Genomic DNA, 23556 nt, shown 5'->3' with positions numbered 1-23556 from the left:
ACCCTCTCGGCTCTCAGTTCTGCTCCTAGAGGAAGGACAGCCTTTCAGCCGAGCTCAGCATCCAAATCTGCCTCCTGGTCTTAGCGCTGACTTGCTACACCTGCCCTGAACTCCAGCGCATGTCTCTCCAAGGCACCCACCCTTATGAGAACCCCTTCGGGAGGGATTCTGTCTTCAGCATGAGGCTCCCTGATTGCTTTGCAGCCTGCCTCTGATCCCTGACCTCCTTGCGGGGTAGGTCCGAGGCGGGAACTGAGATGCAGAGGGGCAAACCAAGAACCAAGGCTGTGTCTACGCTACAAAGAAAAGTCGGAAAAAGAGACGCAAATTGCAAAGTGCAATTTGCGTCTCTTTTTCCCACTTTTTTTCCGAAAGAGACTTTTCCGAAAGAGACTTTTCCAAATGTCAGAAAAAACCCTCTTTAGAAACATCCCTTCTTCCTCGAGAAACGAGGTTTACGGGGATGCTGACAAAACACGCCCGGCTGTTCCGACATTTTTGGGGCCTCCCGGAACAGCTCCGTAGTCTAGACGTACTCTGAGTTGCCCCAGGCCTGAAAGTGAGTCAGCGGTAGAGAAGGGAGGAGAACCCAGGAGTCTGTTTTGAATCACGACATCAAGGAGCTAATAACGGCGCCCAGGACAGCCTATCACTCTCCGCAGCCCTGACCACTAGGCCGCATTCCCTCCCACATAGCTGGGCACTGAGCCTGTCTGGTACCTCCCTACCAGAGCGCTGGCTGAAATTCACAGGCGGATCCCGCGGGAAAGAAACTCCCCCAGGGTATGTGTGGATGCAAACCCTGTTCAATGCCATGCTTTATTCTGATTGCTGCAGGAAGTAACAGGTAGAAAAGGGGGGGGGAGCAGGAAAGCACAGACAAAACAAAGCACAAAACCCCCATGCCCACACTCGGAGGCAGGAAATGCTGCCCGACGCCTAGGCCGGAAAGGAAGAAACAAATCGGAGGGCAGGATCTGGCTACTCTATCCCAGTGGGATTCCCCGGTCACACAGCCTGCCAGTGACAGCCAGACCCGGCGCTGACACTTTCTCTGTCACTCCAGTACGAGACGCAGCGTCTGGTGCACAGCTGTGCCGAGGTGACGCCGCTGGCTTGGGGAAGGGAGGGGTGACCTGAGTCAGGGTTAAATCTGGATGGCTGCAGCGCAGGCCTGCCTTCCTTAGAGCTGTGGAAAAGACTCCTGCTTGGGCCTTTTGGTGTCCGGAGGGATGGGGGGATTATGCCCGATTCTGCTCTCGCTGGTGTGACGCCATCAGCTTGGCAGGGCCCACTCCTGCTGTCGATGGCTGCATCTGTCTCTGCTCACCTCTGCTCTGGGCCCAGGCGCGGTGCCGTTGACCCTTTCAAGGGACACCACGTCCCTCTCTCTCTAATACCAGCGGCGCTGCTAGCCCGGCGGCGTTGGAGGCTGCTGTGGAGCGAGCCAGCTGTGACGTTTTTGCAGGGGGCTGAAACCAGAGGGATTTTCGAGGTGGGGGTGGGTTTGTAGCCCCCGGGGGAGGACAGCATTAGCACGTTGAAGGCAAGGCTGGTGCAAAGGGGCCAGCGGGCAGGCTGGACTCCGGAGGAAGTACCCTCATGCCCAGGGGGGCCGCCCCTGAAGAGCAAAGAGGAAAGCTGTTTCTCCCAGGCCCCATGCTGGCTACTGCATCACTGGGGGGGATGAATCAGGCTCCAAGCGCAAAATATCCCCTCCCCTCTGCAGATTGCCCCTGGTGCTATATCAGCCGGGCATTAGGTCAGGTGAAAGGTGGCAGCCGGGGGCATGGGGCGGCTTGCATCTCTATGGTGGCATTGGTGGGGCACCGGGATCAAAAGCAGAGCCCCTTGTGGACTGTGTGGCTGGAGGACGGCACTGGGCAGAGACTGGGGTACTGACTAGAAGGAGGCGCAGAAATAACGGAATGGGGGGGTCTAAACGTGTCTCGAGGGCAGAGGCCATGGGGGGGGTGCGTCATGCAAGGCCTCAAGAGCCGCCAGGGACATGCAAACGACTCAAAGCCAAGAGGAGCGAGACTCTTCTGAGTTCTGGGGCTGGGCTCTGCCGGCGACGCTGCCGCTAGTCGCTGGGATGTTGAGTGAGGAACTGGGTCGCAGCCGCGGGGGAGCCGAGCCGAAACCGCTCAACGAAGCGCTCCAGGGGCCAGGAACCTGGAGAGGGCACAAAGGGGGGGAGTGAAAGTCAAGCTCTGAGGGCTGTTCTGGGCAGCGGCAGCAGAAAGAGAGGGGTGTGTCTCCGAGGGGAAGGGAAGCAGGTGCGCCTGGTGCGCAGCCGGTGGGGGCGCACACTCCCAGCTGGGCGCCTGCTAAAGGGGCCGGCTGGGGTGCGCTGGAGGGGCCGCGTGTGTGCTCCCAGGTGAGCCACTGGTGTGTTCGTGCCTGTTGCCAGCAGCCCCTGAGAAGAAGGAAGGGGACGGCAGTGGTGGGGCCGGCCAGCCAGCAGGGAGAAGGTGGGATTCCCCTCCGTGCTGGCTGCTCCAGGAGCTCCGGGACAGGGCCTGTTCTGACACGCCGCCCTGAGAGTCACTGTTTTAATTTTCTGACCTGCGTGATGCAGACCACATCCTGCCGGGAGAGAGGCAGAGAGCGAGCGAGAGGGACGCCGCCAGAGGGACCCAGCCTCTCCGGGGCGGCGCCCCACACCCGCACGCTGGCTCGGGGACCCCAAAGCATCCCTGGACCCTGCTCCAACCGAGCCGGAAGAGCTCGGATGCTCTCGGGCACCTTTCCGGGCTGCTACAGTCACCCTTGGGGTTTGTTTGTTGTACATGCTGGTTTTGCCCTTTCATCTTCCTCCTCCCCCGCCCCCCGCCCCCCCCCGCTGCTTCTTGATGACCTTTGGAGCAGACCTTCCCACGGCTTCCCACAAGCCCACCCCCAGATGCTGTGGAAATCCCCAGCCACCAAGCAGAGATGCAGCATGGGAGGGGAAAGAGGGGTGAGAACAAGGGAGCTTTCCATCCCCCATTCCTTTAATGAGCCGGGGGGGGGGGGGGGGACTCCATTAAACAGCGCTATTAACCCCTGCTGAGCACTTCTGCAGCAAAGCCTCCTGGGTATTTTGAGAACCTCTTGGTCTCTCCCCTTTGATCTCCCCCTCCGGCCCCTCTGCCATGCTTCGACCCCCTCTCTGCCAGATAGACCGATGGGGCGCGGAGCTGGGCTCTGACACAGTTACAGGGTTCGGTGCTTGCAGCATCCCGGTGCAGCTGTGGGACCAGCGTGATGCTCGGCCTTCCCCTGCCCGGTGCATTCTGGGAAAATCTAAGCTGTTCTCCCATGGTGCCACGCCGGGGCAGAGGCAGGAGGTGCCGCCTGTCCTCGGAGGCAGGGGGGCGAGGCGCATGAGGCTGGCCGGCGGGAATGACCTCGCTCACACCAGTGACCAGGATGCGATTTTCCTCAGAAACAAGAAGTGAAACCGCATGCGGCCGTGACGAGCGGCGTGCGGAGGCGAGGCTGGCCACTGTGCACACTGAGGCGCTGACAGCATCCTGCCCAGGGTGGGGGAGAGGGCATTCCTTTCAGGCTGGGGGGCGGCGGGAGCGGCCCTGGCCAGGTTGGGGGCGCCACGTGTGTTTTCCGCCCTGGAGGCGGCTGTGAAGCCCTTCGCCCTGGCCACGGGGGCGGAGTGGACGTGGCAGGGACTCCTCTCTCTCCGGGGAGGAGGTGCCAGAGGCACAGGTCCTGGCGTGACCGTTCTTGTTGTGGGCAGAGATTCATCCCTGCAGGCGCCGAAATGGGAGAGTGTCACCATCCCTCAGACTCTCAGAGGCTGGGAGGTGTATTCATCAGGCACATGGTGCCCGGCCTTCAGGGCCTCAGAGCTGGGCAGGGGGCATGTCTCCTAGGTTACACCCAGGCATTCGAATGAGGCAGGGGAGAAAGTGCCTCCTGGCTAGGCCTCTTTGACGCTAATGGCGACACTTGCTCTTGAGTTCAGTAGAGGCCAGAGTCCCCATCTTTGGGGTGTCCCCACAGCTTTGGGGAGCGTCACAAGGGCTGTCAATGTCACCTGCTCTTGGGCAGCACCCCTTGTCGGAGAGGTGCGCCGTGAAGGCGGATTTGGGGGAGGAAGGGTGCTTGCTAATCTCAGCACTGGGTTCAATTCCCTGCTCCCCTCCAGATTTTCCCTGTGATCTTGGGCCAGTCACTTAACTTTTCCGTGCTTCAGTTCTCCCTCTGTACACTGGGCACCACAGCGGTGCCCTGCCTTGCGGTGGCGTGTGTGTGTCATGTACCCGAGGATCTGCATAGAACCGTGAAAGTGGCAACCCCTCTCATGTGGGCACCATCATACTGGTGTCAAGGTGCTTATGTTAGAGGAGTTTAATCTAGTCTGGCCAAGCCAAGCTCACCCAGCAGTAGAAAGTACCTTATGCTAGTATGGCTGCATTGGTAGTAGGGCTTTTCCTGGCAGAACTAGGCTGGTAAAAATATCCACCCCTAAGGGGCAGAGTGAAACTTTTAGGCTGTGTCTAGACTGGCAAGTTTTTCTGCAAAAAAAAACTTGCCAGCTGTCTACACTGGCCGCTTGAATTTCTGCAAGAGCACTGACGATCTCATGTAAGAAACCAGTGCTTCTTGCGGAAATACTACGCTGCTCCCGTTCGGACAAAAGTCCTTTTGCACAAAAGGGCCAGTGTACACAGCTCAGATTTTGTTTTGCGCAAAAAAGCCCCGATCGCGAAAATGGCCATCGGGGCTTTTTTACGCAAAAGCGCGTCTAGATTGGCACGGACGCTTTTCCGCAAAGAGTGCTTTTGCGGAAAAGCATCCCTGACAATCTAGACGCTCTTTTCTGCAAATGCTTTAAATGGAAAATTTTTCCGTTAAAAGCATTTGCGGAAAATCATGCCAGTCTAGACGTAGCCTTAGAGTGTAGACCGGGGGTGGGGAGCTTAAAAGTCTGGAGGGGGGGGCTGGATGCAGCCTCCGGCTTGACTGGATCCAGCCCCTGAGGTTTGGGGGGCCCCCAGCCTTGCGGAGCCCATACTGGCACTCCAGCCTCCCCCCCCCCCCCGTGGGGCTGAAGCACATACAATCGACTAGCTTGCCCCCCAACCCAGGCTCTGGTGTGTGAGAGTGTCTTTTTCCTTCCCAGTTGAGGGCCATATCAGCGAGGGTGTTTGGGTTTTTTTGCTTCTCACTTGTGTGTGGCCCCCAACTGATTTTTCTGTAAGTTGGCAGCCCCCAGAAAGGTTCCCCCCCCCACCCTAGCGTGACCCCAGTATAGCTGTGCTTGTGGTCTGGCCCTTCGCTCTTTTAATCCTTTCTCCCAACTCAATCCCTTAGTCGCCTTCATCCATTTCCCTGTTCGCCTTTGAACCTCCGCTGGCTCGTTGGTCTCTTCTGGCGGCGCCCGCGTCTGGACCCAGGATTCCTGGTCTCTTCCCAGCCAGCCATTCCCCTCTCGTGCTGAACAGCTGGCTGCATGGGCCGGCAGTCTGTGGAGCTGCTGGAAGGGTGACACACTATCTGGGGGGATTGTCAACTACCCCGCACAGACGGACTGTCCTCACCCCTGCAGGCGACAGGGCCAAAATGCATTCGCCGTCTGTGCCGCGTTGCATGTGTGTATCTAACCCTCATGTTTAGACTGGGGTACTCTGAATTAAAGCCAGGAGGAAACACCAGGCTGAGGTGGCCGTTTATGAGGCGCCCTGACCCCCTTGTGACCCACTGGAGCGCTGGGGCAGGATGGCTCCTCGTATCTGCCTTCAAATCGCACAGCAAGTCATCTCGGGTGCTTTTGCAAACTGGCTGAGCTCAGGGGTGCTGCTTCACCGTACGGCCTCACACACAATGGCTCCCGCCCCGAGCCAGTGAGCCGTGGGGGGCCGCATCCTGGCTCAGGCCCCTCCCCTTTCCTGCCACAAGTGGGGGGAGGAGGAGGAGGGGCTCACACACGGCCACCGACTCGGGATGAGTCAGGGCCCCGGAGAAGGGACCGTACAGTTGGTTGCTCTTGTGGTTCTGCGGTTGGGCGAAAGCAAAAAAGCCCCTGCGAGGCAGCCAAAGCCGGCGGTTTTCCATGAGGTTGTCAGATTTAGGTTAACCTTGAGGAAGTGTTGCTCACGGAATGTGTGGGTCACTGCCTGGACGGGTGTGTGTGTAATGCTAGTTCGTTCACCTTTCCCCCGGCTGCCCTCCAACAGGGCACTCGCTCTGGGTGAAGCAGGCCTGTGTGTGTGTAACATGGGATCTGAGTCTCTTCGGCCTGTTGCCGGGATCTACGGGGCCTGGCGTGGCTGTACGTGGCTGGCTGGGGTATTGAGAGCAGGCTGGGATGAGTCTAGACCAGGAATACTGTGTCCACGTGTGGGCCCCACACTGGTGCACCCCACGCGCTGTGGCCTAGACCCCCACTGGCCTTTTTTCCCTTTTATCTGCCAATTGGAGGCGCTGGTGACATAGGCTAAATGAGGTGCCCCTACATCCCACCTCCCTTCCTCTCTAGGTAGCCCTTCCTGCACCCCCTAACCCCGCAGGCACTGCTTGTCCCGACTGGAGGGTAGCGCTAGCAAAAGGGGCTGGATTGAAGGGCCTAGAGACTCTTTACCCACCTTGCGCCTGCCCCGCAGGGGAATCCAGGCCCTGTCTGTGCTAGGAAGTCGTCCTGCTTCCACTACACCGGCATTGTCAAAGCAACCCCGCCTCTGCCCTATGCACCTTTATGCCAGGATACATGTGCTGTGTGCCAGGGGCTTGTGTCACTATGATGGCAAAAAATCACTCTCCTTGTGACCGGGCTAGCCTCAGGGGCGATGCATGGGGGGGGGGGGAAGGGTCAGGTGCCCCAAGCACCCTGGACGGGAGTTCTCCCGGCACCTGGCAAAGTGGTTTTTACCCACAAAAGTTTATGCCCAGATAAAGCTGCTCATTTTTACGGTGCCGCAGGACTCCTTGTTTCTGCTCATATTGATGACGCTGTGCTTTTCTCGAGTGCCTTTCGTGGGAGGGCGTGAAAGTGCTTTGCAAACCCAAGAGGAAGGCAGCGTGTGAGTTGTGTGTGTGTGTGGGGGGGGAGCCTGTTACAAACCTGGAAACAATTTTTGTATTTGAGCTGGGCTGCTGAAAGGTGGCCATTTACACACTCTCTTACCCAAGCTATCTGACTCCACCCCATTTGTCAGGCCACTTTAAAGACTGGCGGTAGGTCAGTCTGATCCCCATTTCACTCCACGGTAGCTTGAGGCTCAGACACTTCCCCATCTCCTGAGGCTGTTGGGAATCTTCAGTCGGTGTCTATAAATCCCTTGAGCGCCGCGGAGGAACGGTGCGGGAGAACGGCGGTGTTATCACACTGCGCTGCGGGCACAACCCCCCCCGGCACACACTACACCTCTGCATTGTGGGCAGAGGGGGGGTTTCTGACCCGTTTCTCTACTGGTGACCTCACTGGTTTGTCCCTTGGTTGTCTTCGGGGAAAGCATTTCCCGCCGCCCCTCCCCGTGGAACCCTCCCTACCCAGAAATGGGCTGAGCGGCTAAGAGGCCGGAGAAACAGATCGGTGACCACACGCCATCTCAGCCTGAGTCTCAGTGGTCAGGAAGCCGAGGTGTACCCGGCAGCAAAGGGCTCTCACCTGCTGATATCAGAGTTTTGAAGAGAGAAATCAAACCTGGGATTTCCCTGCGGCCTACCACCCTCGACACCTTCACCCCCCCGGCCCTGGGATCCCAACACCCCCTCAGCCGCAGGGGCCCAATATGCCCCTCCAGCCCTGCGTGCCTGAGATAACCACGAATGCCTAAGCCAGGGGTGGGGGAAGTTTTTTTGGGTCGCGGGCCCACAGAAAAATCAGTCAGGGGTCACACACAGGTGAGAAGCAGAAGCAGAAAGATACACCCCACATCTCCCCACATTCCCCTCATACACCAGAGCCTAAGGGGGCCCAGGCTAGTAGATTTTATGGGCTCCAGCCCAGAAGCAGGGGGCTGGAGCAGAGCCCTGAACTTCGGGGGCCGGATCCAGGCAAGCCAGGGCCGGACCTGGCCCATCTGGCCTAAGTCTTCTTCCCTCTCTCTAGCCCCATGCACCTATGAGACCCCCTAGGTGCTAAATTCCCTCACATGCCTGAGCTGACCCCAGTCCTTCAGTGTCCAGAACAGGACTGTCTAGGATTTTGTTTTTTAATTTGGGTTGGGTTTTTTAAAAATAGTTGAGCCTAGTGAGAGTAAAACAGCCCCTCCTTTGCCCTGCTGGCTAAGCCGAAGGCATCAGAGGGGGAGCCCTGTGTAAGCCCCTCGCTCTCCACCCCCCCGCCCCCCGGCATGCCCACCGCAAGAGTGATTTCTCTCTGCAAATATTTGACCGTCCCCCAGCCACTCTGTTGCTCTTGACACCGAATGGCCTAATTGATTCACTAATGCTTGGTGCTGATGATTCACCAGGGCGCTTGATTAACAGCCAGGGATAGGAGAGAGAGAGTAAGAGAGACACTTGGGATCGGGGGCGGGGGGGTCAGAAGGGCCCTGACCCCCTCCCCTCCAGAACAATAAGAGGTTTCATGCTTCCTTTGGTCCATTTTCAAACTCATTTCCTGGAGGATTATATCATAGGGTTTCGCCCTTATCCGAGTACTCGCTGCAGTCCGAGGAGCTGAGAACACGCCACAAACACTCCCGCTCACAACAGCCCCATTATCCCTGTTGTACAGATGGGGAAACTGAGGCACGAGGGAGCGGAAGCAACTTGCTCCCACTCATGTTGACAGAACTGGGAACTGGGACTGCTGGGTCAGATTCTGGCTTCACTGACCTACCCGTTAGACCATGGCTCCCAACCTTTTTTATACCGCAGACCGGCTAACTCAGTCACAAACTTTTCTCGGACTGGTAACATTTTATTTGCATATTTATTATGCAAATAATGAATATGCAAATCAATTGTTACTAGTCCACCAAAATATGTACCCCAGTTCCAACCCCCAGAGTCGCTGTGAACAGCTGCCCTCAGCTGCGGCAGCTGTCCGCCACATAAGCCAGCTGCTATGTGGTGGCTTAGGGGGGCTGGGGCTGGGGTACACTGTGGCCCCTTGAGCTGCCACTCAGCAGCTGGCTTCAGCCCCAGAGCCACCAAGAACAGCCAGCTTCAGCTCCGGCAGCCACCAGCCACGTGCCGGGGTATACCCCAGCCCCATGGGCGTGGCTTGGCAGTGTGCCACGGCCCGGCAGCCAGTGGTTCGTGGCCCAGCACTGGTCCATGGACCGGCGGTTGGGAACCACTGCGCTAGATAGCACCCCCACTCACTAGCCTGAGATGTTTTAAATCAGTGGTTCTCAACTCGTTTCAGTCCACGGACCACCAGGCCAATCAAAAAATTTTCGTGGACCACCTCCTTTTTGAGGCATGATAAAAAAGAGCAGACAACGAACATTTTGGTTTGAAATTTATTTCTTACTAACAGATTTTTGGTGCCTGCCCACACCGGGTGACTTTGGACAATGTTTCTGTGGACCACCGAAAACGTCCACAATGTTCCTGTGGATCCCCAGTCGAGAACCACAGTTTTAAATGGATTTTATAGCTCCCCTCTCCCCCTGCCCATTCCTCCTCCATCACTGCCCACGAGGGGAGCTAGTGAGTACAGCATGTTCTTTTTCTGCTCCTGACCGGGTGCTGCCACTCAAACAGAAGGTCTCCCATGTGCTTTTAAGGACCAGGAAGCTCACAGTTTGACTGGCCTTCAAATCAGAACGTGCTGGGTTCTTTTCTCACCTAATCTGGGTGTAACTCTGGACTGACTCTGAAATTCAGCAATGTAGCCGGTGTAGCCTAAGAGGCAGCTATCCGACAGGGGCGGAGGTGAATTTTCCCTAGCCATTGATGGAAGGTGTCCTGTGTGCACCGTTGTGGCAAGCGGGAACCAAATTCCATCGTGATCTCTGCAAAGCTCAGAGGGCAGTTTGCCTTCTGTAATTTATCTGCCTCATCCCTGGGTATTTTCTCAGTGATGGGAGACCTGATGCTTTTCTGCCAAGATTAACGATGTCCCTGCAGAGGTAGGCGGGAGTTCTTTTCACCGTTAAATAACACCCAGAGACATCTACACTTTGGATAATGCAGCTGAAAAGTGCTTGATTTGCAGCACCGGCTCAATTACTCGCCGGGAATATCTGCCGAGTGGCAATTCTGGCGGGGAAGTGAGCTGAAAGTTTGGCCCAAACTTTGGCAGAGCGTGGAGGAACTCTGCTTCGTGATGTGCCGCTCGTTGAGGGAGCTGCGTTTGCAGGGATTTTTGTTCCTGCCTTTTGGCCGCAGCTGCTGTCCGTTGGCTGGGGGGACAAATAGGCTGTGAATTTCCGGAAATGCTTAAAATGGAACAGTTTTCCGTTATAAGTATTTCCGGAAAAAGAGCGTCTACACTGGCAGGCTGCTTTTCCGGAAAAGCCCTTTTTCCGGAAAAGCATCTGTGGCCAATGTAGATGCGCTTTTCCGGAAAAAAGCCCCGATAATCATTTTCGCGATCGGGGCTTTTTTCCGGAAAAGACTACTGTGCTGTCTACACTGGCCCTTTTCCGGAACAGTTTTCTGGAAAAAGGACTTTTGCCCGAGCGGGAGCAGCATAGTTTTTCTGGAAAAGCAGCTGATTTCTTACAGTAAATCGTCACTGCTTTTCCGGAAATTCAAGGGGCCAGTGTAGACAGCTCACAGCTTATTCCGGAAAAGCAGCCGGGAATAAGTGGCCCGGCATAGACACAGCCATATTGTATGTGCAGGACTGAATCTGGAGGCTTGGTGGAATCAGGGTTGGCTCAGGAAGAGTTAGGAGATGCAGCTGTAGTAGGTGGGGGTGCGCCACCTTTGGTGGAACTCAAGTTGCGGCGCATCTTCGAAGAGGCACATCACGGGGTGATAGGCAACAGCTGCAAAGCCCGTGTCACGTCCTGCTCTTGATGCCTCACTGCACTTTTTTGCCGGCTGAGTTTCGGTGCCAGGCTCCTGGACTTCCTTACGCTACTCAGTGCTTTATACAGCACATCCCATTCCAGGAACTCAACGTGCTAATTACTTTGGCTTCTAAACACCACCTCCTGGTAGGCATTGCTTCCATTTTACAGACAGGAAACTCAAGCAGCAAAGTTAAATGACTCACCCAAGGTCTCAGAAGGAGATAGAGGCAGAATCAGGGGCAGGACTCGGTGCTCCTGACACCCCCAGGTCTTGTACTTTAACTGCAAGATGATTCCCGCGACACGCTAGAAACATGTCCAAGGGTGGCTCAGCTTGAGGGCTAGGCAGTCTGGGCAAGAAGCTGCTTGCCAGACGTCAACTAGATCTCCTCCCTTGCTGCCCAAGGGAACCCTCTGTACAATCAAGGCAGCTTGCTGCTTACAGTTCCAGTGGGTGACAGGGGAGGCTGCTCACAGTCATCCTGCTGGCCGTCTGACTGTTTGCCAGAACAGGTGCAGGCCATGGCCTGAGACAGCAGCTTGTCACGGGGTTCTTTTCCCTCTGTTCTGCACAGGGGCCTGATACAAAGTCAGTGGAAAGACTCCTGTTGACTTCAGTAGGGCTTGGAGGTGCGTAGCAGGGTGAGCTGCAACTCACAGCCGGAGAGCACACTGCTGAGACCTGGTTCACGCTCCCAGTGTCTGGACTGCCGTGGAGACCGGGCCTTGGGGGGAAGGTGGGTCGTTCCTGTAGCTCTGCCACAGGGTGCGGCGGGGGAGTTCAGATGATGATTATTAGTGTTATTAAGCAGCTTTTATACCTGCCAAGCTCCTTAATGTCTTTATGCTCTCGCTGAGGCTTTGCCAGGAGACCAAAGGTTCGGGGTTCCCCCCTGCAATTTTAACCCCTTGGAGGCTGCGCTCCGGTGCCGATGCTGTGACCAAGTTATATATCCCAGAGGCCTGGCTGGGATGCAGCCAAGTCCCGGTTCTACCCGATTTTACAGGTGGGAGGGGACAGAGCCCCAAGAGCACCTTGCACAAGGTCGTTTTACAAGTCACTTGCACAGCCCCGATGTGAATTGAGCCCCGGGCGAAAGAAGAATCCCACCGCTGGCACAAGGACTGCAGAGAGCATGGCACTTTGACAGCACGTCTGAGACAGGTCGCTGTTCTCTGAGGGTTGGGGGGAAAACTGCTGTTCTGGGAATTCACTTTGGTTGTTTCTCTGCAAGGCTCCCCTCTGGGGCGACTCCTCTGAGGTGCAGCATGGTGGACGCTTGTGAAAATCAGAGTGGGCGCTTGTGGGAATCTGTTCATGTGCCCAGTAAGAAGCAGAGTGGAGTCATGACTGGCAGAGGGCAGCTGCAGAGCTCACTTCAGAAGAACTTTCCATAGAGTGGGGTATTTTCACAGTTGCTCAGAGCTAGCCCAACCCTGCTTAGGTGGGGACAACGGGTGTTTTAGCAGCATGGAATGCTTGTGAAAATCCCACTCACGATAGACACACAAACTCACCAATAAGAGGCACACACCACTGCCTGGTCGAGAAACACTGATTAACCCTGGGATTAACCCCCTCCAGCTTTCTTATTGCTGAATGAACTGGGGTGAAGGCCACAAAGCACAGCATCTCCCCTAATGTGGTCACAGAGCAACAGGATAGGCAGGGGGGCCACACAATGTTCACTCTATCCCCCCCCATTCTTGTGCAGATTAAATTTTGTCATGTGCACCAAGGTATGTACAGCTGGGCAGCATTTGAATCTCTCCTGGGCAGTCGCACAAGCACTCAGCTTACAGGGAGCTCCCCCAAATAATTCCTAGAGTGGATGAGTGACAAAAGCATCCGTTGGCGATGAAGGATCCATGACAGCCCTTGGTCGGTTGTTCCAATGGTCAATTGCTCCCACCGTTTAAAACAAAAAGTGTATCTTGTTTCCACTCGCCGCTTTCTAGCATTGTGTCCTGCAGTTCGGCCATGGCACGCACCACAACGAGAGCCAAGGGGCCGTGTCCATCCACCCCCCACGCAGCAAACCGGTGTCTCATAATCCAGACTTTTCATTGACTTCCCTCTCCGCCGCTGAGCGTGTCAGCCCGTATTACATGTGACGAATGCAAAACACTTCCGACAGACCCCCTCCGGTAAGATCTTCGCACGGCTTCCCAGAGCAAACAGGGGCCATCACAGATAATCACCCCAGCCCTGAGTGATCGCACGGCCGCGATACATGCCCTCTGCGATCAGAGAGAACATTACGCCTCCCTCGGACACAGAGGTACAAGCCCCCTTTAAAGGGGCAACTCACACACCAATCGGTAAATAATCCAAAGGAAAGCTCACAGGCAGAAATAGAGCACTTCCATTTCTAATACACGGTGTAGGGGCTGCCCCTTTTTAAATCAAGTCTTACACCCACAACAGGGTTGGCAGCCAGGACTTCAAACAGCAAAGCACAGACAGCTGTCCCTTGAGCTAAACCAGTCCTGCCCACGGAACCGTAGCAGGCAGCTCCCACCTGTGATCCAGCCACAGCGCGGCCACACTGTACAAACAAGTTGGCTGTGTCTACACTGGCAAATTATTCCAGAAAATCAGCCGCTTTTCCGGAAAAACTTGCCAGCTGTCTACACTGGCCGCTTGAATTTCCGGAAAAGCACTGACGAGCTAATGTAAAATCATCAGTGCTTTTCCGGAAAAACTATGCTGCTCCCGTTTGGGCAAAAGTCTTTTTCCGGAAAACTGTTCCGGAAAAGGGCCAGCGTAGACAGCGCAGTACTGTTTTCCACAAAAAAGCCCCGATCACGAAAATGACAATCGGGTTTTTTTTTGCGGAAAAGCGCGTCTAGATTGGCCACGGACGCTTTTCCGGAAAGGCACAGAAAGAAACCATCCCGACGCATAGCAAGAGAGGCAAACATGGTAGGAGACCGGACTGGCTTACAGGGGAAATCCTTGGTGAACTTAAGCACAAAAAGGAAGCTTACAAAGAGTGGAAACTTGGACAAATGACCAGGGAGGAGTTTAAAGGTATAGCTCGAGAATGCCGGGGGGTTATCAGGAAGGTGAAAGCGCAAATGGAATTGCGACTGGCTAAGGATGTGAAGGGTAACAAGAAAGGTTTCTACAGGCATGTTAACAAGAAGAAGATCAGAGAGGGTGTGCGGCCCCTAATGGATGAAGGAGGTAACCTAGTGACAGATGATGTGGGGAAAGCTGAAGTACTCAATGCTTTCTTTGCCTCTGTATTCATGGACAAGCTCGGCTCCTGGACTTCTGCGCCAAGTGACGCAAGATGGGATGAAGATGGACAGCCCATGGTGGGTAAAGAACAGGTTAGGAACTATTTAGAAAAGCTAAACGTACATAAATCCATGGGTCCGGACTTAGTGCATCCGAGGGTACTGAGGGAGTTGGCAAATGTCATTGTGGAGTCTTTGGCTATTATCTTTGAAAAGTCGTGGAGATCGGGAGAAATCCCGGATGATTGGAAAAAGGCAAATGTAGTGCCCATCTTCAAAAAAGGGAAGGAGGATGATCCAGGGAACTATAGGCCGGTCACTCTTACCTCGGTTCCTGGAAAAATCATGGAAGGGATCCTTAAGGAATCCATATTGAGGCACTTGGATGAGAGGAAAGTGATTAGGAATAGTCAGCATGGATTCACAAAGGGCAAGTCGTGCCTGACCAATCTGATTAGCTTCTATGATGAGGTAACTGGCTCGGTGGACATGGGGAAGTCAGTGGATGTTATATACCTTGACTTTAGCAAGGCTTTTGATACGGTCTCCCACAATATTCTTGCCAGCACATTAAGGGATTGTGGATTGGATAAATGGATGGTAAGATGGATAGAAAGATGGCTAGAAGGCCAGGCCCAGCGGGTAGTGATCAATGGCTTGATGTCAGGATGGCGGTCGGTTTCTAGCGGAGTGCCCCAAGGTTCGGTTCTAGGACCGGTTTTGTTCAATATCTTTATTAATGACCTGGATGAGGGGATGGATTGCACCCTCAGCAAGTTTGCGGATGACACTAAGCTGGGGGGAGAGGTAGATACGCTTAAGGGCAGAGATAGGGTACAGAATGACTTAGACAAATTGGAGGATTGGGCCACAAGAAATCTGATGAGGTTCAACAAGGACAAGTGTAGAGTCCTGCACTTGGGACGGAAGAATCCCAAGCATAGTTACAAGCTGGGGACCAACCGGTTAAGTAGTAGTTCTGCAGAAAAGGACCTGGGGGTTACAGTGGATGAGAAGCTGGATATGAGTCAACAGTGTGCCCTTGTAGCCAAGAAGGCTAATGGCATATTAGGTTGCATTAAGAGGAGCATTGCCAGCAGATCCAGCGATGTCATCATTCCCCTTTATTCGGCTTTGGTGAGGCCGCATCTGGAGTATTGTGTCCAGTTCTGGGCCCCCCACTACAAAAAGGATGTGGACGCATTGGAGAGGGTCCAGTGGAGGGCAACCAAAATGATGAGGGGGCTGGAGCATATGACTTATGAGGAGAGGCTGAGGGACTTGGGTCTGTTTAGTCTGCAGAAGCGAAGAGTGAGGGGGGATTTGATAGCAGCCTTCAACTTCCTGAAGGGAGGTTCCAAAGAGGACGGAGAGAGGCTGTTCTCAGTAGTGACAGATGGCAGAACAAGGAGCAATGGTCTCAAGTTGTGGTGGGAGAGGTCCAGGTTGGATATTAGGAAAAACTATTTCACTAGGAGGGTGGTGAAGCACTGGAATGGGTTACCTAGGGAAGTAGTGGAGTCTCCATCCCTAGAGGTGTTTAAGTCTCGGCTTGACAAAGCCCTGGCCGGGTTGATTTAGTTGGAATTGGTCCTGCCTAGAGCAGGGGGCTGGACTTGATGACCTTCTGAGGTCTCTTCCAGTTCTATGATTCTATGATGCGCTTTTCCGAAAATGCTTTTAACGGAAAACTTTTCCGTTAAAAGCATTTCCGGAAAATCATGCCAGTGTAGACGTAGCCGTTGCATTTAGGGAATGCCTAAGGAGTAAGGATTGAGTAATCGCTGAGTAAAGGTCTCAGGCTTTGTCCCCTTGTTAATGGCAGCTGTTTTAGCAGCTGTGGGCTTCTCCCTTACTTTACCCAACACGGCAAAATCTCCCATTGCTAATCCATAAACCCAGCACAGTTTAATAGCAGATACAAGGAACTCTCGGGGCATCTTTTGGGCTCTGTGACTAACTGACCCGAGAGCTCCTTGCTAGCGTGGCATTTTAACGACAGACTCAGCATGAACCTCGCTTGCCAACTTGCACGTTGCTCTTGGTGTGGGGCCAGAGTTACAGCTCCAGGGCCAAACACACTAGGAACTGGACGAGGGATGAATCCAGAATCAGACCCTCCGTCCAGCCCCGTTCTGTCTGCCAGTGAATAAGAGAGGTTCTAGTGCACACAAACACGCTAAGCACCAACCTTCTATAAGCCCAACTGGACTCTTCTGCTTTTGGCCTTCTGTGCCAACCGCCACTTTCAAGGAGATGCTGGGGTGAGCTGTGCTATGACACAGAATGAAAGCCGCAAGGCCAAATGTCCTCAGCGTCATGCACTGGTTTTAGCAATACAGCGCCTGGGCTGAATTTACTTGTCAGCATACTGGTTTCACTGGAGCACTAAATTCCCCAGTGTAGGGAGGGAGTTTCCCTCTCTGTGTGCATCAGAGAAAACACTAAACAAACAGTTCAAAGCTAGACCGAGTTGTGGACTGGGTGAGGGTGTTTGACATTTTACAGACCACAAAACATTATCTCCAATCAGTGAAAATGAAATAGAGGAAATGGTTTCAGCTCAGGGTGAAGCTGGAGAGAGCTCCAGATGAGAAAGAAAGGCTTTTGCAGAGCATGCAACATTCCCGAGGTATCTCCTAGACTCCCAACCTTTCCAGACTACCTTTCAGGAGTCTGATTTGTCTTGTGCACCACCACGTTACACCCCACTTAAAAACTATTTGTTAACACACTCAGACCTGAAAATATATGAGGGTCAGAGCACGCTACGACTGAAAAATTGCCTCCTTTCTCACTGTCTGCTCTGTAACCCGAGGTCCCCCTGCGCTGTGATGTGTGATCCCTACTGATTCACCCACATGTTGTGATGTAGTGTCAGTACCTTGCTGGTTGCTGTGCTTGGGTGGCGGAGGACCCCGCACTGGCGGCTGTCTGTAAGCACGGCCCAGCAAGAGGGGCCTCCGGACAGTGGCCAAACCAGTTCTACTTGTTAAGGGAAGAGATGGGACAAAGGGAGTGTGTGCTGGAGGAAGGGTCAGTCTTGGGCTGGGATCATGAAGGAACCAGTCTAAGGAGAGGGCTGGAATCTAGGGGCCCAGGGACCCCATCTGAAGGGGTCTGGGGCATCCTGGCCCAGACTCCTGTAGACACATTATGTCTACGCTGTGCTGTATCCTGGAGAAGCAATAAACCTCCTCTATTCTACCAGCTGGAGGAGTCTGTTGCTGTTACGGGGGTGCAGTGTCAGGGGAACCCTGACTGCATCGTCACTCACAGATGGCAGTCAGGAAAGCTTCAGAGAGCAAACCTATCTGTCTGTGGCATGAGGCAGGCTGCGGAATCCGATGGAGGAACCAGGGACAAACTGAAAGGACCCCAGTGTCTAACTTCTGCTCTGCCACCGACTTGCTGAGTGACCTTGGGCAAGCCACCTAACCTGCTCCAGACCTTAGTTTTCCCACCCACCTGAGAAATGGCAATCATGATACGGTGCTGCAATATTTAATTTCTCCTTGTAAAGAGCTTTCTGATCTCTGCATGAATGGTTGTATCTTTATGCAAATTATCACTAGTAAGGGTTGCCAGGCACATGACTGATAGATCTATTTGCTTACCTACCCACATACTGGAGGATATATCTAGGGCACATCTACATTAACTCTCCTGGCATCTATCTTCTGACCAACAGCTGCTATTCTTATTTATAATTGTAAACTTCTCTAACTGCCCAGCCAGGGAGGAAAAAATAGAAGCAGTTATTTTACTTTTATATTTTGCTGTTTTAATAGCGTTCCTTTCTAGTCTCCATTGATTTGAGCAAGGAGGGAAAAAACGTATATAGGTCGCAGTTTAGTGCCCTCTTCTGGAGGTTTGAACCCCTCGGAGTCTAGCTGGAGCAAATGGCTTGTCATTAAGGTGTCAGGTCTCTGTTTTATTAAACGGGCATTGCCTGCTTATTTTGTGCTAAAAATGCAAGGTGTGTGTGTGTGTGGGAGGGGAAAGTTTTATCAGTGGCTAATGGGAAGAAAAGTGTTTTCATGACCTTTTACATTAATTTTCAATGGACACATTTCAGGAGGGAATTTAAATTTAGAATCCTTGATGCAACAGTATTATGCTAGTGCACAGAGTTGGGATGTGAAAAATAACAGAAAGAGAAGGGGAAACTGACTAGTCCAGTTTTACTGTTCCCATCAGGCAAACTGCAAAAACAAAGCAATCCACATTCGAGTTTTACAGTGCGGAAGTTGTAATAACGTGAGGCCATGTTCACACTATGGGAGAAGGTCAGCTTATGGTACGCAATTCCAGCTACGTAAAAAAACACAGATGGAGTTGATGTCCTCACAGCAGGAGGTCAATGGGAGAAATGCTCCCATCAACTTCCCTTACTCCTTGTGAGGAGTAGGAGTACTGGCTCAGCATTTGACTTAGTGGGTCTTTACTAGACCTGCTAAATCGAACGCTGAAAGCTCGACCGCCGCAGTGTCGATCTTCCCGCAAATGGAGACATGGCCTGAAAGACCTCATCCACGTGCCCTGCTATTTAACTCAATGGGCACATTTCCTTTTTATGACCCAAACAGATGTAGAGTCAATGAATTGTTTATACTTAAAATCAATATTTTATTGTGTCATCTTGGTGTTCGCTGCAAGTTGATAGACTTTTCTTCTGATTGTACTGCTCAAGTACTTCCCTTTGTCAGACCAATAAAATAATATCTAAATGAATTATCTCTGGCATTATTAGTAACATTGTGCTGCAGAGAGCGTATAGTCTAAGCCTCCCAGCCTTTCCAGACTACTGTTCCTCTTTCAGGAGTCTGATTTATATTGCGTATTCCCAAGTTTCACCTCGCTTAAATAAGATGTGAAAATACAAGAGTGTCCCAGGACAGCATTACTGACAAATTGCTTACCTTCTCACTTTTAACCATATAATTGTAAAATAAATCAGCTAACGTATAAACACTGTACTTACAGTTCAGTGTATTATATATAGAGCAGTATAAACAAGTCACTGTTTCTGTATGAAATTTTAGTTTGTACTAATTTGGTGAGTGCTTTTTACGTAGCCTGTTGTAAAAATAGGCAAATTGCTTGATGAGCTGATGTACCTCTAGAAGACCTCTGTGTTCCTCCATGGGTACATGTATCTCTGGTTGAGATCTGGTAGGCTCAGTAGATTATTCATTTAGCTATTCAGCGCTCATCACTTTTCTATCTGAGCACATCGTAGGTGCCTTGGAAATATTTTTGATAATTAGAAAAATGTACCACTGCCATCTACTTGATGAAGCAAGAACTGCTTCCACGCATGTCATAGAGCCTATATTGCTAACAACTAATGGAGAGTCACACTTTTGGAGCAAGAGGCTCTGACTTCTATCTCTCTTGCTGTCCTGAAGTTGTGAGTGGCTAAGCACATGGCAGGAATGACGGTACTGAACTGTTTGGGTTAGCCTTGGGTTTGCTATTGTATGTTTGTCAGTTTCCCTTGAATGCTAATATTGGCGGATCTATTTGCACATGGATTCTTCCATAACCAGATGAAAGAAAGTGTGGATTCCAATCTGCCTCATATTGCTGATGAGTCTCAAAAGCAGATCTTGGCATGCGGCCTTCTGTTGGATAATGAACAGTCTTGCAAGTCAAAGGCACTTTGATTAGGTATCCCCTCCTCGTACTAATTCTGACAGCAATGAACAGATGAAATATATTGGCGATTCATGTTTATTCAATAGACACATGGGGCTCTATTAAATCAACATAAATACTATATTAAAATGGCAAGAAAGGTCTGGTATAAACCAAGACTATATGGCTGATCTTAACTACTCCTGCAGGGCTTTCGTGCTAGAGAAATGGTTGAGCTTGCCTTTCTGTTAGACAGCAATTCTTAGGAAGAGCAGGGTGGGGCGGGATGGGGAGGGGCTGAGTCCTGGATAATAGATTTCCATTCCCTTTTCCTAGCTTCTGTTAACTGATGTCAGAGCTTTAATATAATTTTAACATACTGGAGAACAAATCTTTGCATTCCCCTCCCCCTGCTTATTGCCTTTAGGTTTCAGTGTAAGAGACGGGAAAGATTTGCAAAAATTATTAAACAACCGAGGTTTGAGGCTGGGCTGTAATTCAGCATTTACATCATTGAAGTCTATGGGGTATTTGACACTGGGGTAAGACCCATGCGGAGTGACAACGGAAGCATCTTTGGAAGCATCTACTACTTATTCCCCACTGTCTATTGGGGTACAAAGGGACAGGCCCCGAGGTGTGTTAACTAGATCCAGCAGCAAATACTGGACATGCCAGGTATGTGATTCAATAGGAAAGAGGTTTAAAATAACCGCCCACCACCTATGTAAGCAACGGACCTTCTACTGAGACAGTTGCAGTACATAGCCTGGCACAGCTGTTGGCCAAACTGTGCTGCTAATGGATCAGAGGGCCCAGTGACAAGATATACAAATATATTACAGGTCTTTTGGACATAGCCCAAGCAATTCTAACAGCCAGCAGCTGATGGGCCACATGACACTCGGATGAAAGATAGCTTTAGTGAAAAATCTTGCACCTGGAAGTGACAAATTTCCCATCAGGTTCCAGCAGGATGTAATCTGAAACGCTGGCATTATAGATCCTCGGAATTGACCGCTGATCTTTTGATACATTGTCGTGCATGGTAAGCGCCTGTGTGGTAGAGGACTTTCTGTGTCCCATGAGACATCGGCTATAGAGAGGATGTCTTGTCTAGTGGATAGAACACAGGGCTGAGCATTGTAGGACTTCTGGTTTCTTTTATTGGATCACCCCCTCATGTCAAGTTAAGAAGTTGGAACCTTTTGCACTGGGAGGTGGGGTGAGAAGGTGTGTGTGGGGAAGGGGGGAAGGAGGCGGGGAGAAGCACAGAGGCTGGGCTGATTGACTCTGGCTTGCGGGGCTTGCAGTAGGAGGCCAAAAATAGCAGTGTAGATCGTTGGCATGAGCTCTCTAAACACACCCATCTTGCTGCTGCTATTTAGCCCCACAGTACAAGTCCCCGTCAAAGGGCCCCGGCTCCGAGACTCACTGTTGTGGGGGTTGGTTTTTGTTTTTCTGCAGGAAACGGGGCTGCCTAAAGCGAGGCACGGCATGTAGTCACCTCTTTAAGCAGCCTGATTTTCCGGGTTGCTGAGCGCCCCTGGCCCCCAGATGGCATTACATAATCCACCAGGCTGTAATTGAATGGTAGAGCCCTGCATGTGTTACAAAGTGGAGCACACGCCACAAAATGCTAGTTGAAATGAAGTGTCTTTACAGTGTAAGTGGCCAATTATCTTCAAGATGAATGACTCAGATAAAGTTCCCTGATCTATCTAGGGGAAAATTAGGGAATGGTGTTAAGAGCTGGATCTAGTGTGTGAGCAGTTAGGAAGAGACAGAACTAAGGAGAGAAATAGTCCGCATATGGACTAATTAGAAATCAATTGTCACATAACGATAGAACCACCTTCTGGGACTATGCCGGTCCCAAACTTTCCTCTTCGTTCATTAGAGAGGATCTAGGATGACTGTGCTTACAAAGATCTAGGATGATTGTGCTTCCGGCTCCTCAAGACAATGCTGGCTGGGGTATGCAAAATAACTCCCACTCCTCCTGTGCTGAGCCTGTAGAAGAGGTTTGGTGTGTGGAGTGACTTCCACGAGCCTGCCTCAAAACCCTGCAAAGAATCATAGAGTCATAGAATCCCAGGGCTGGCAGAGACCTCACGAGTTCATCAAATCCAGCCCCCTGCCCAAAGCAGGACCAACCCCAACTCAATCATCCCAGCCAGGGCTTGGTCAAGCCGGGACTTAAACACCTCTAGGGATGGAGACTCCACCCCCTCCCTAGGGAACCTATCCCGGTGTTTCCCCACCCTCCTAGGGAAATAATTTTTTCCTATTAAAGTTACAATATCACAGAGGTTGAGAATAACTGATCTCTCTAACTGCTTTTATGCCCCCTTCCACCTCCATCACTTGGTGGGGAAGATTTGTAAACCTCCTACTCTAGGCAAACCCTGAGGAGCATGAGCAATGGGTGAAGGTCCAGCTGGGGGAGGCAAGCTGAAGCCCCGCCCTTTCTTCTAGACACCCCGCCCTTTCCTCTAGAAGCCCCGCCTCTTCAACAACCTTCCCTCCCTTCCCAGCTAAGCCGTCTGAGAGCTGGGGCTACTGCATGGTGCAGCCCAAGGCTTCCCTGACCACTGGGCTGCCCCACAGCAGTGCCTTCCTTTGCTTACATTACCCATTGCCCATGTCATGTAAACTCCCAGGCTACGTCTACACTGGCATGATTTTCCGAAAATGCTTTTAACGGAAAAGTTTTCCGTTAAAAGCATTTTTGGAAAAGCACGTCTAGATTGGCAGGATGCTTTTCCGCAAAAGCACTTTTTGCGGAAAAGCGTCCGTGGCCAATCTAGATGCGGTTTTCCGCAAAAACACCCCGATTGCCATTTTCGTGGTCGGGGCGTTTTTGCGGAAAACAGTACTGTGCTGTCTACACTGGCCCTTTTGCACAAAAGTCTTTCGGAAAAAGACTTTTGCCCAAACGGGAGCAGCATAGTATTTCCGGAAAAGCACTGACAATCTTACATGAGATCATCAGTGCTTTTCTGGAAATTCAAGCGGCCAGTGTAGACAGATGGCAAGTTTTTCCGGAAAAGCGGTTGATTTTCCGGAAAAACTTGCCAGTCTAGACACAGCCCTAGGGTGTGTCTAGACTACAGGGTTTTGTTGACAAAAGAGGACCTTTGTCGACAAAACTACACCCGCGTCTACACTACCGCCAAGTTCTGTTGACATAACGTTGACAGAACTTGGCAGTAAACCTCATTCTACGAGGAATAACGCCTTTTGTTGACAGAGTTCTGTCGACAGAAGGTGTTATTGCATCTACACTGCCCTTTGCGTCTACACTCCCATGTCGACAAAGCGGCTTGCTTTGTCGACAGAACCGGCTGTAGTCTAGACGCTCTTTGTCGACAGAAGCTCTACAAAGCCTCTGTCAACAAAAGCCTGTAGTCTAGACGTACCCCTAGTGAAATAGTTTTTCCTATTAGTTTTCCCATGTATCTCAGCCTGTCCTGACCCAAATCCGGATTTCATAGCTGATCACTCTTTCTACAGTGGCCAAGCCCTCAACTCAACGCGTGAACCTTCACAACCCACCAAAACTTGGAGGTGGATTGAAAATCCTAGATGTGGTTCTCAGTTTTGCAACCTGAAACCAACCACTCAAGCTCATCTCATCTGAAGCAGTAGGTTTTTCCCATGAAAGCTCATGAGATGATCTCTATATATTGGTTAGTCTCTAAGGTGCCACAGGACCACTCATTGTTACAGACTAATACGGCTTCCC

At 52.1% G+C, this 23556-nt stretch overlaps 1 protein-coding gene across 5 annotated transcripts in view; it reads right to left on the bottom strand.

Moving 5' to 3' along the window:
* Positions 1-784: 784 nt before the first annotated feature.
* PEBP4 (phosphatidylethanolamine binding protein 4) overlaps positions 785-23556 on the bottom strand; it is a 265036-nt gene continuing 242264 nt past the window's right edge. For all 5 annotated transcript variants that reach the window (XM_075910835.1, XM_075910840.1, XM_075910837.1 and 2 more), the window contains one exon: positions 785-2175. In XM_075910835.1, the coding sequence (XP_075766950.1) occupies positions 2084-2175 (92 nt within the window). In that variant the 3' untranslated portion in view covers positions 785-2083. The remainder of the gene's footprint in view (positions 2176-23556) is intronic.

This window comes from Pelodiscus sinensis, chromosome 28, assembly GCF_049634645.1.
Source record: "Pelodiscus sinensis isolate JC-2024 chromosome 28, ASM4963464v1, whole genome shotgun sequence".
Lineage (NCBI taxonomy): Eukaryota > Metazoa > Chordata > Testudines > Trionychidae > Pelodiscus > Pelodiscus sinensis.
The sequence above is the reverse complement of the archived record's forward strand: the minus strand, read 5'-3'. Positions and strand labels throughout refer to the sequence as shown.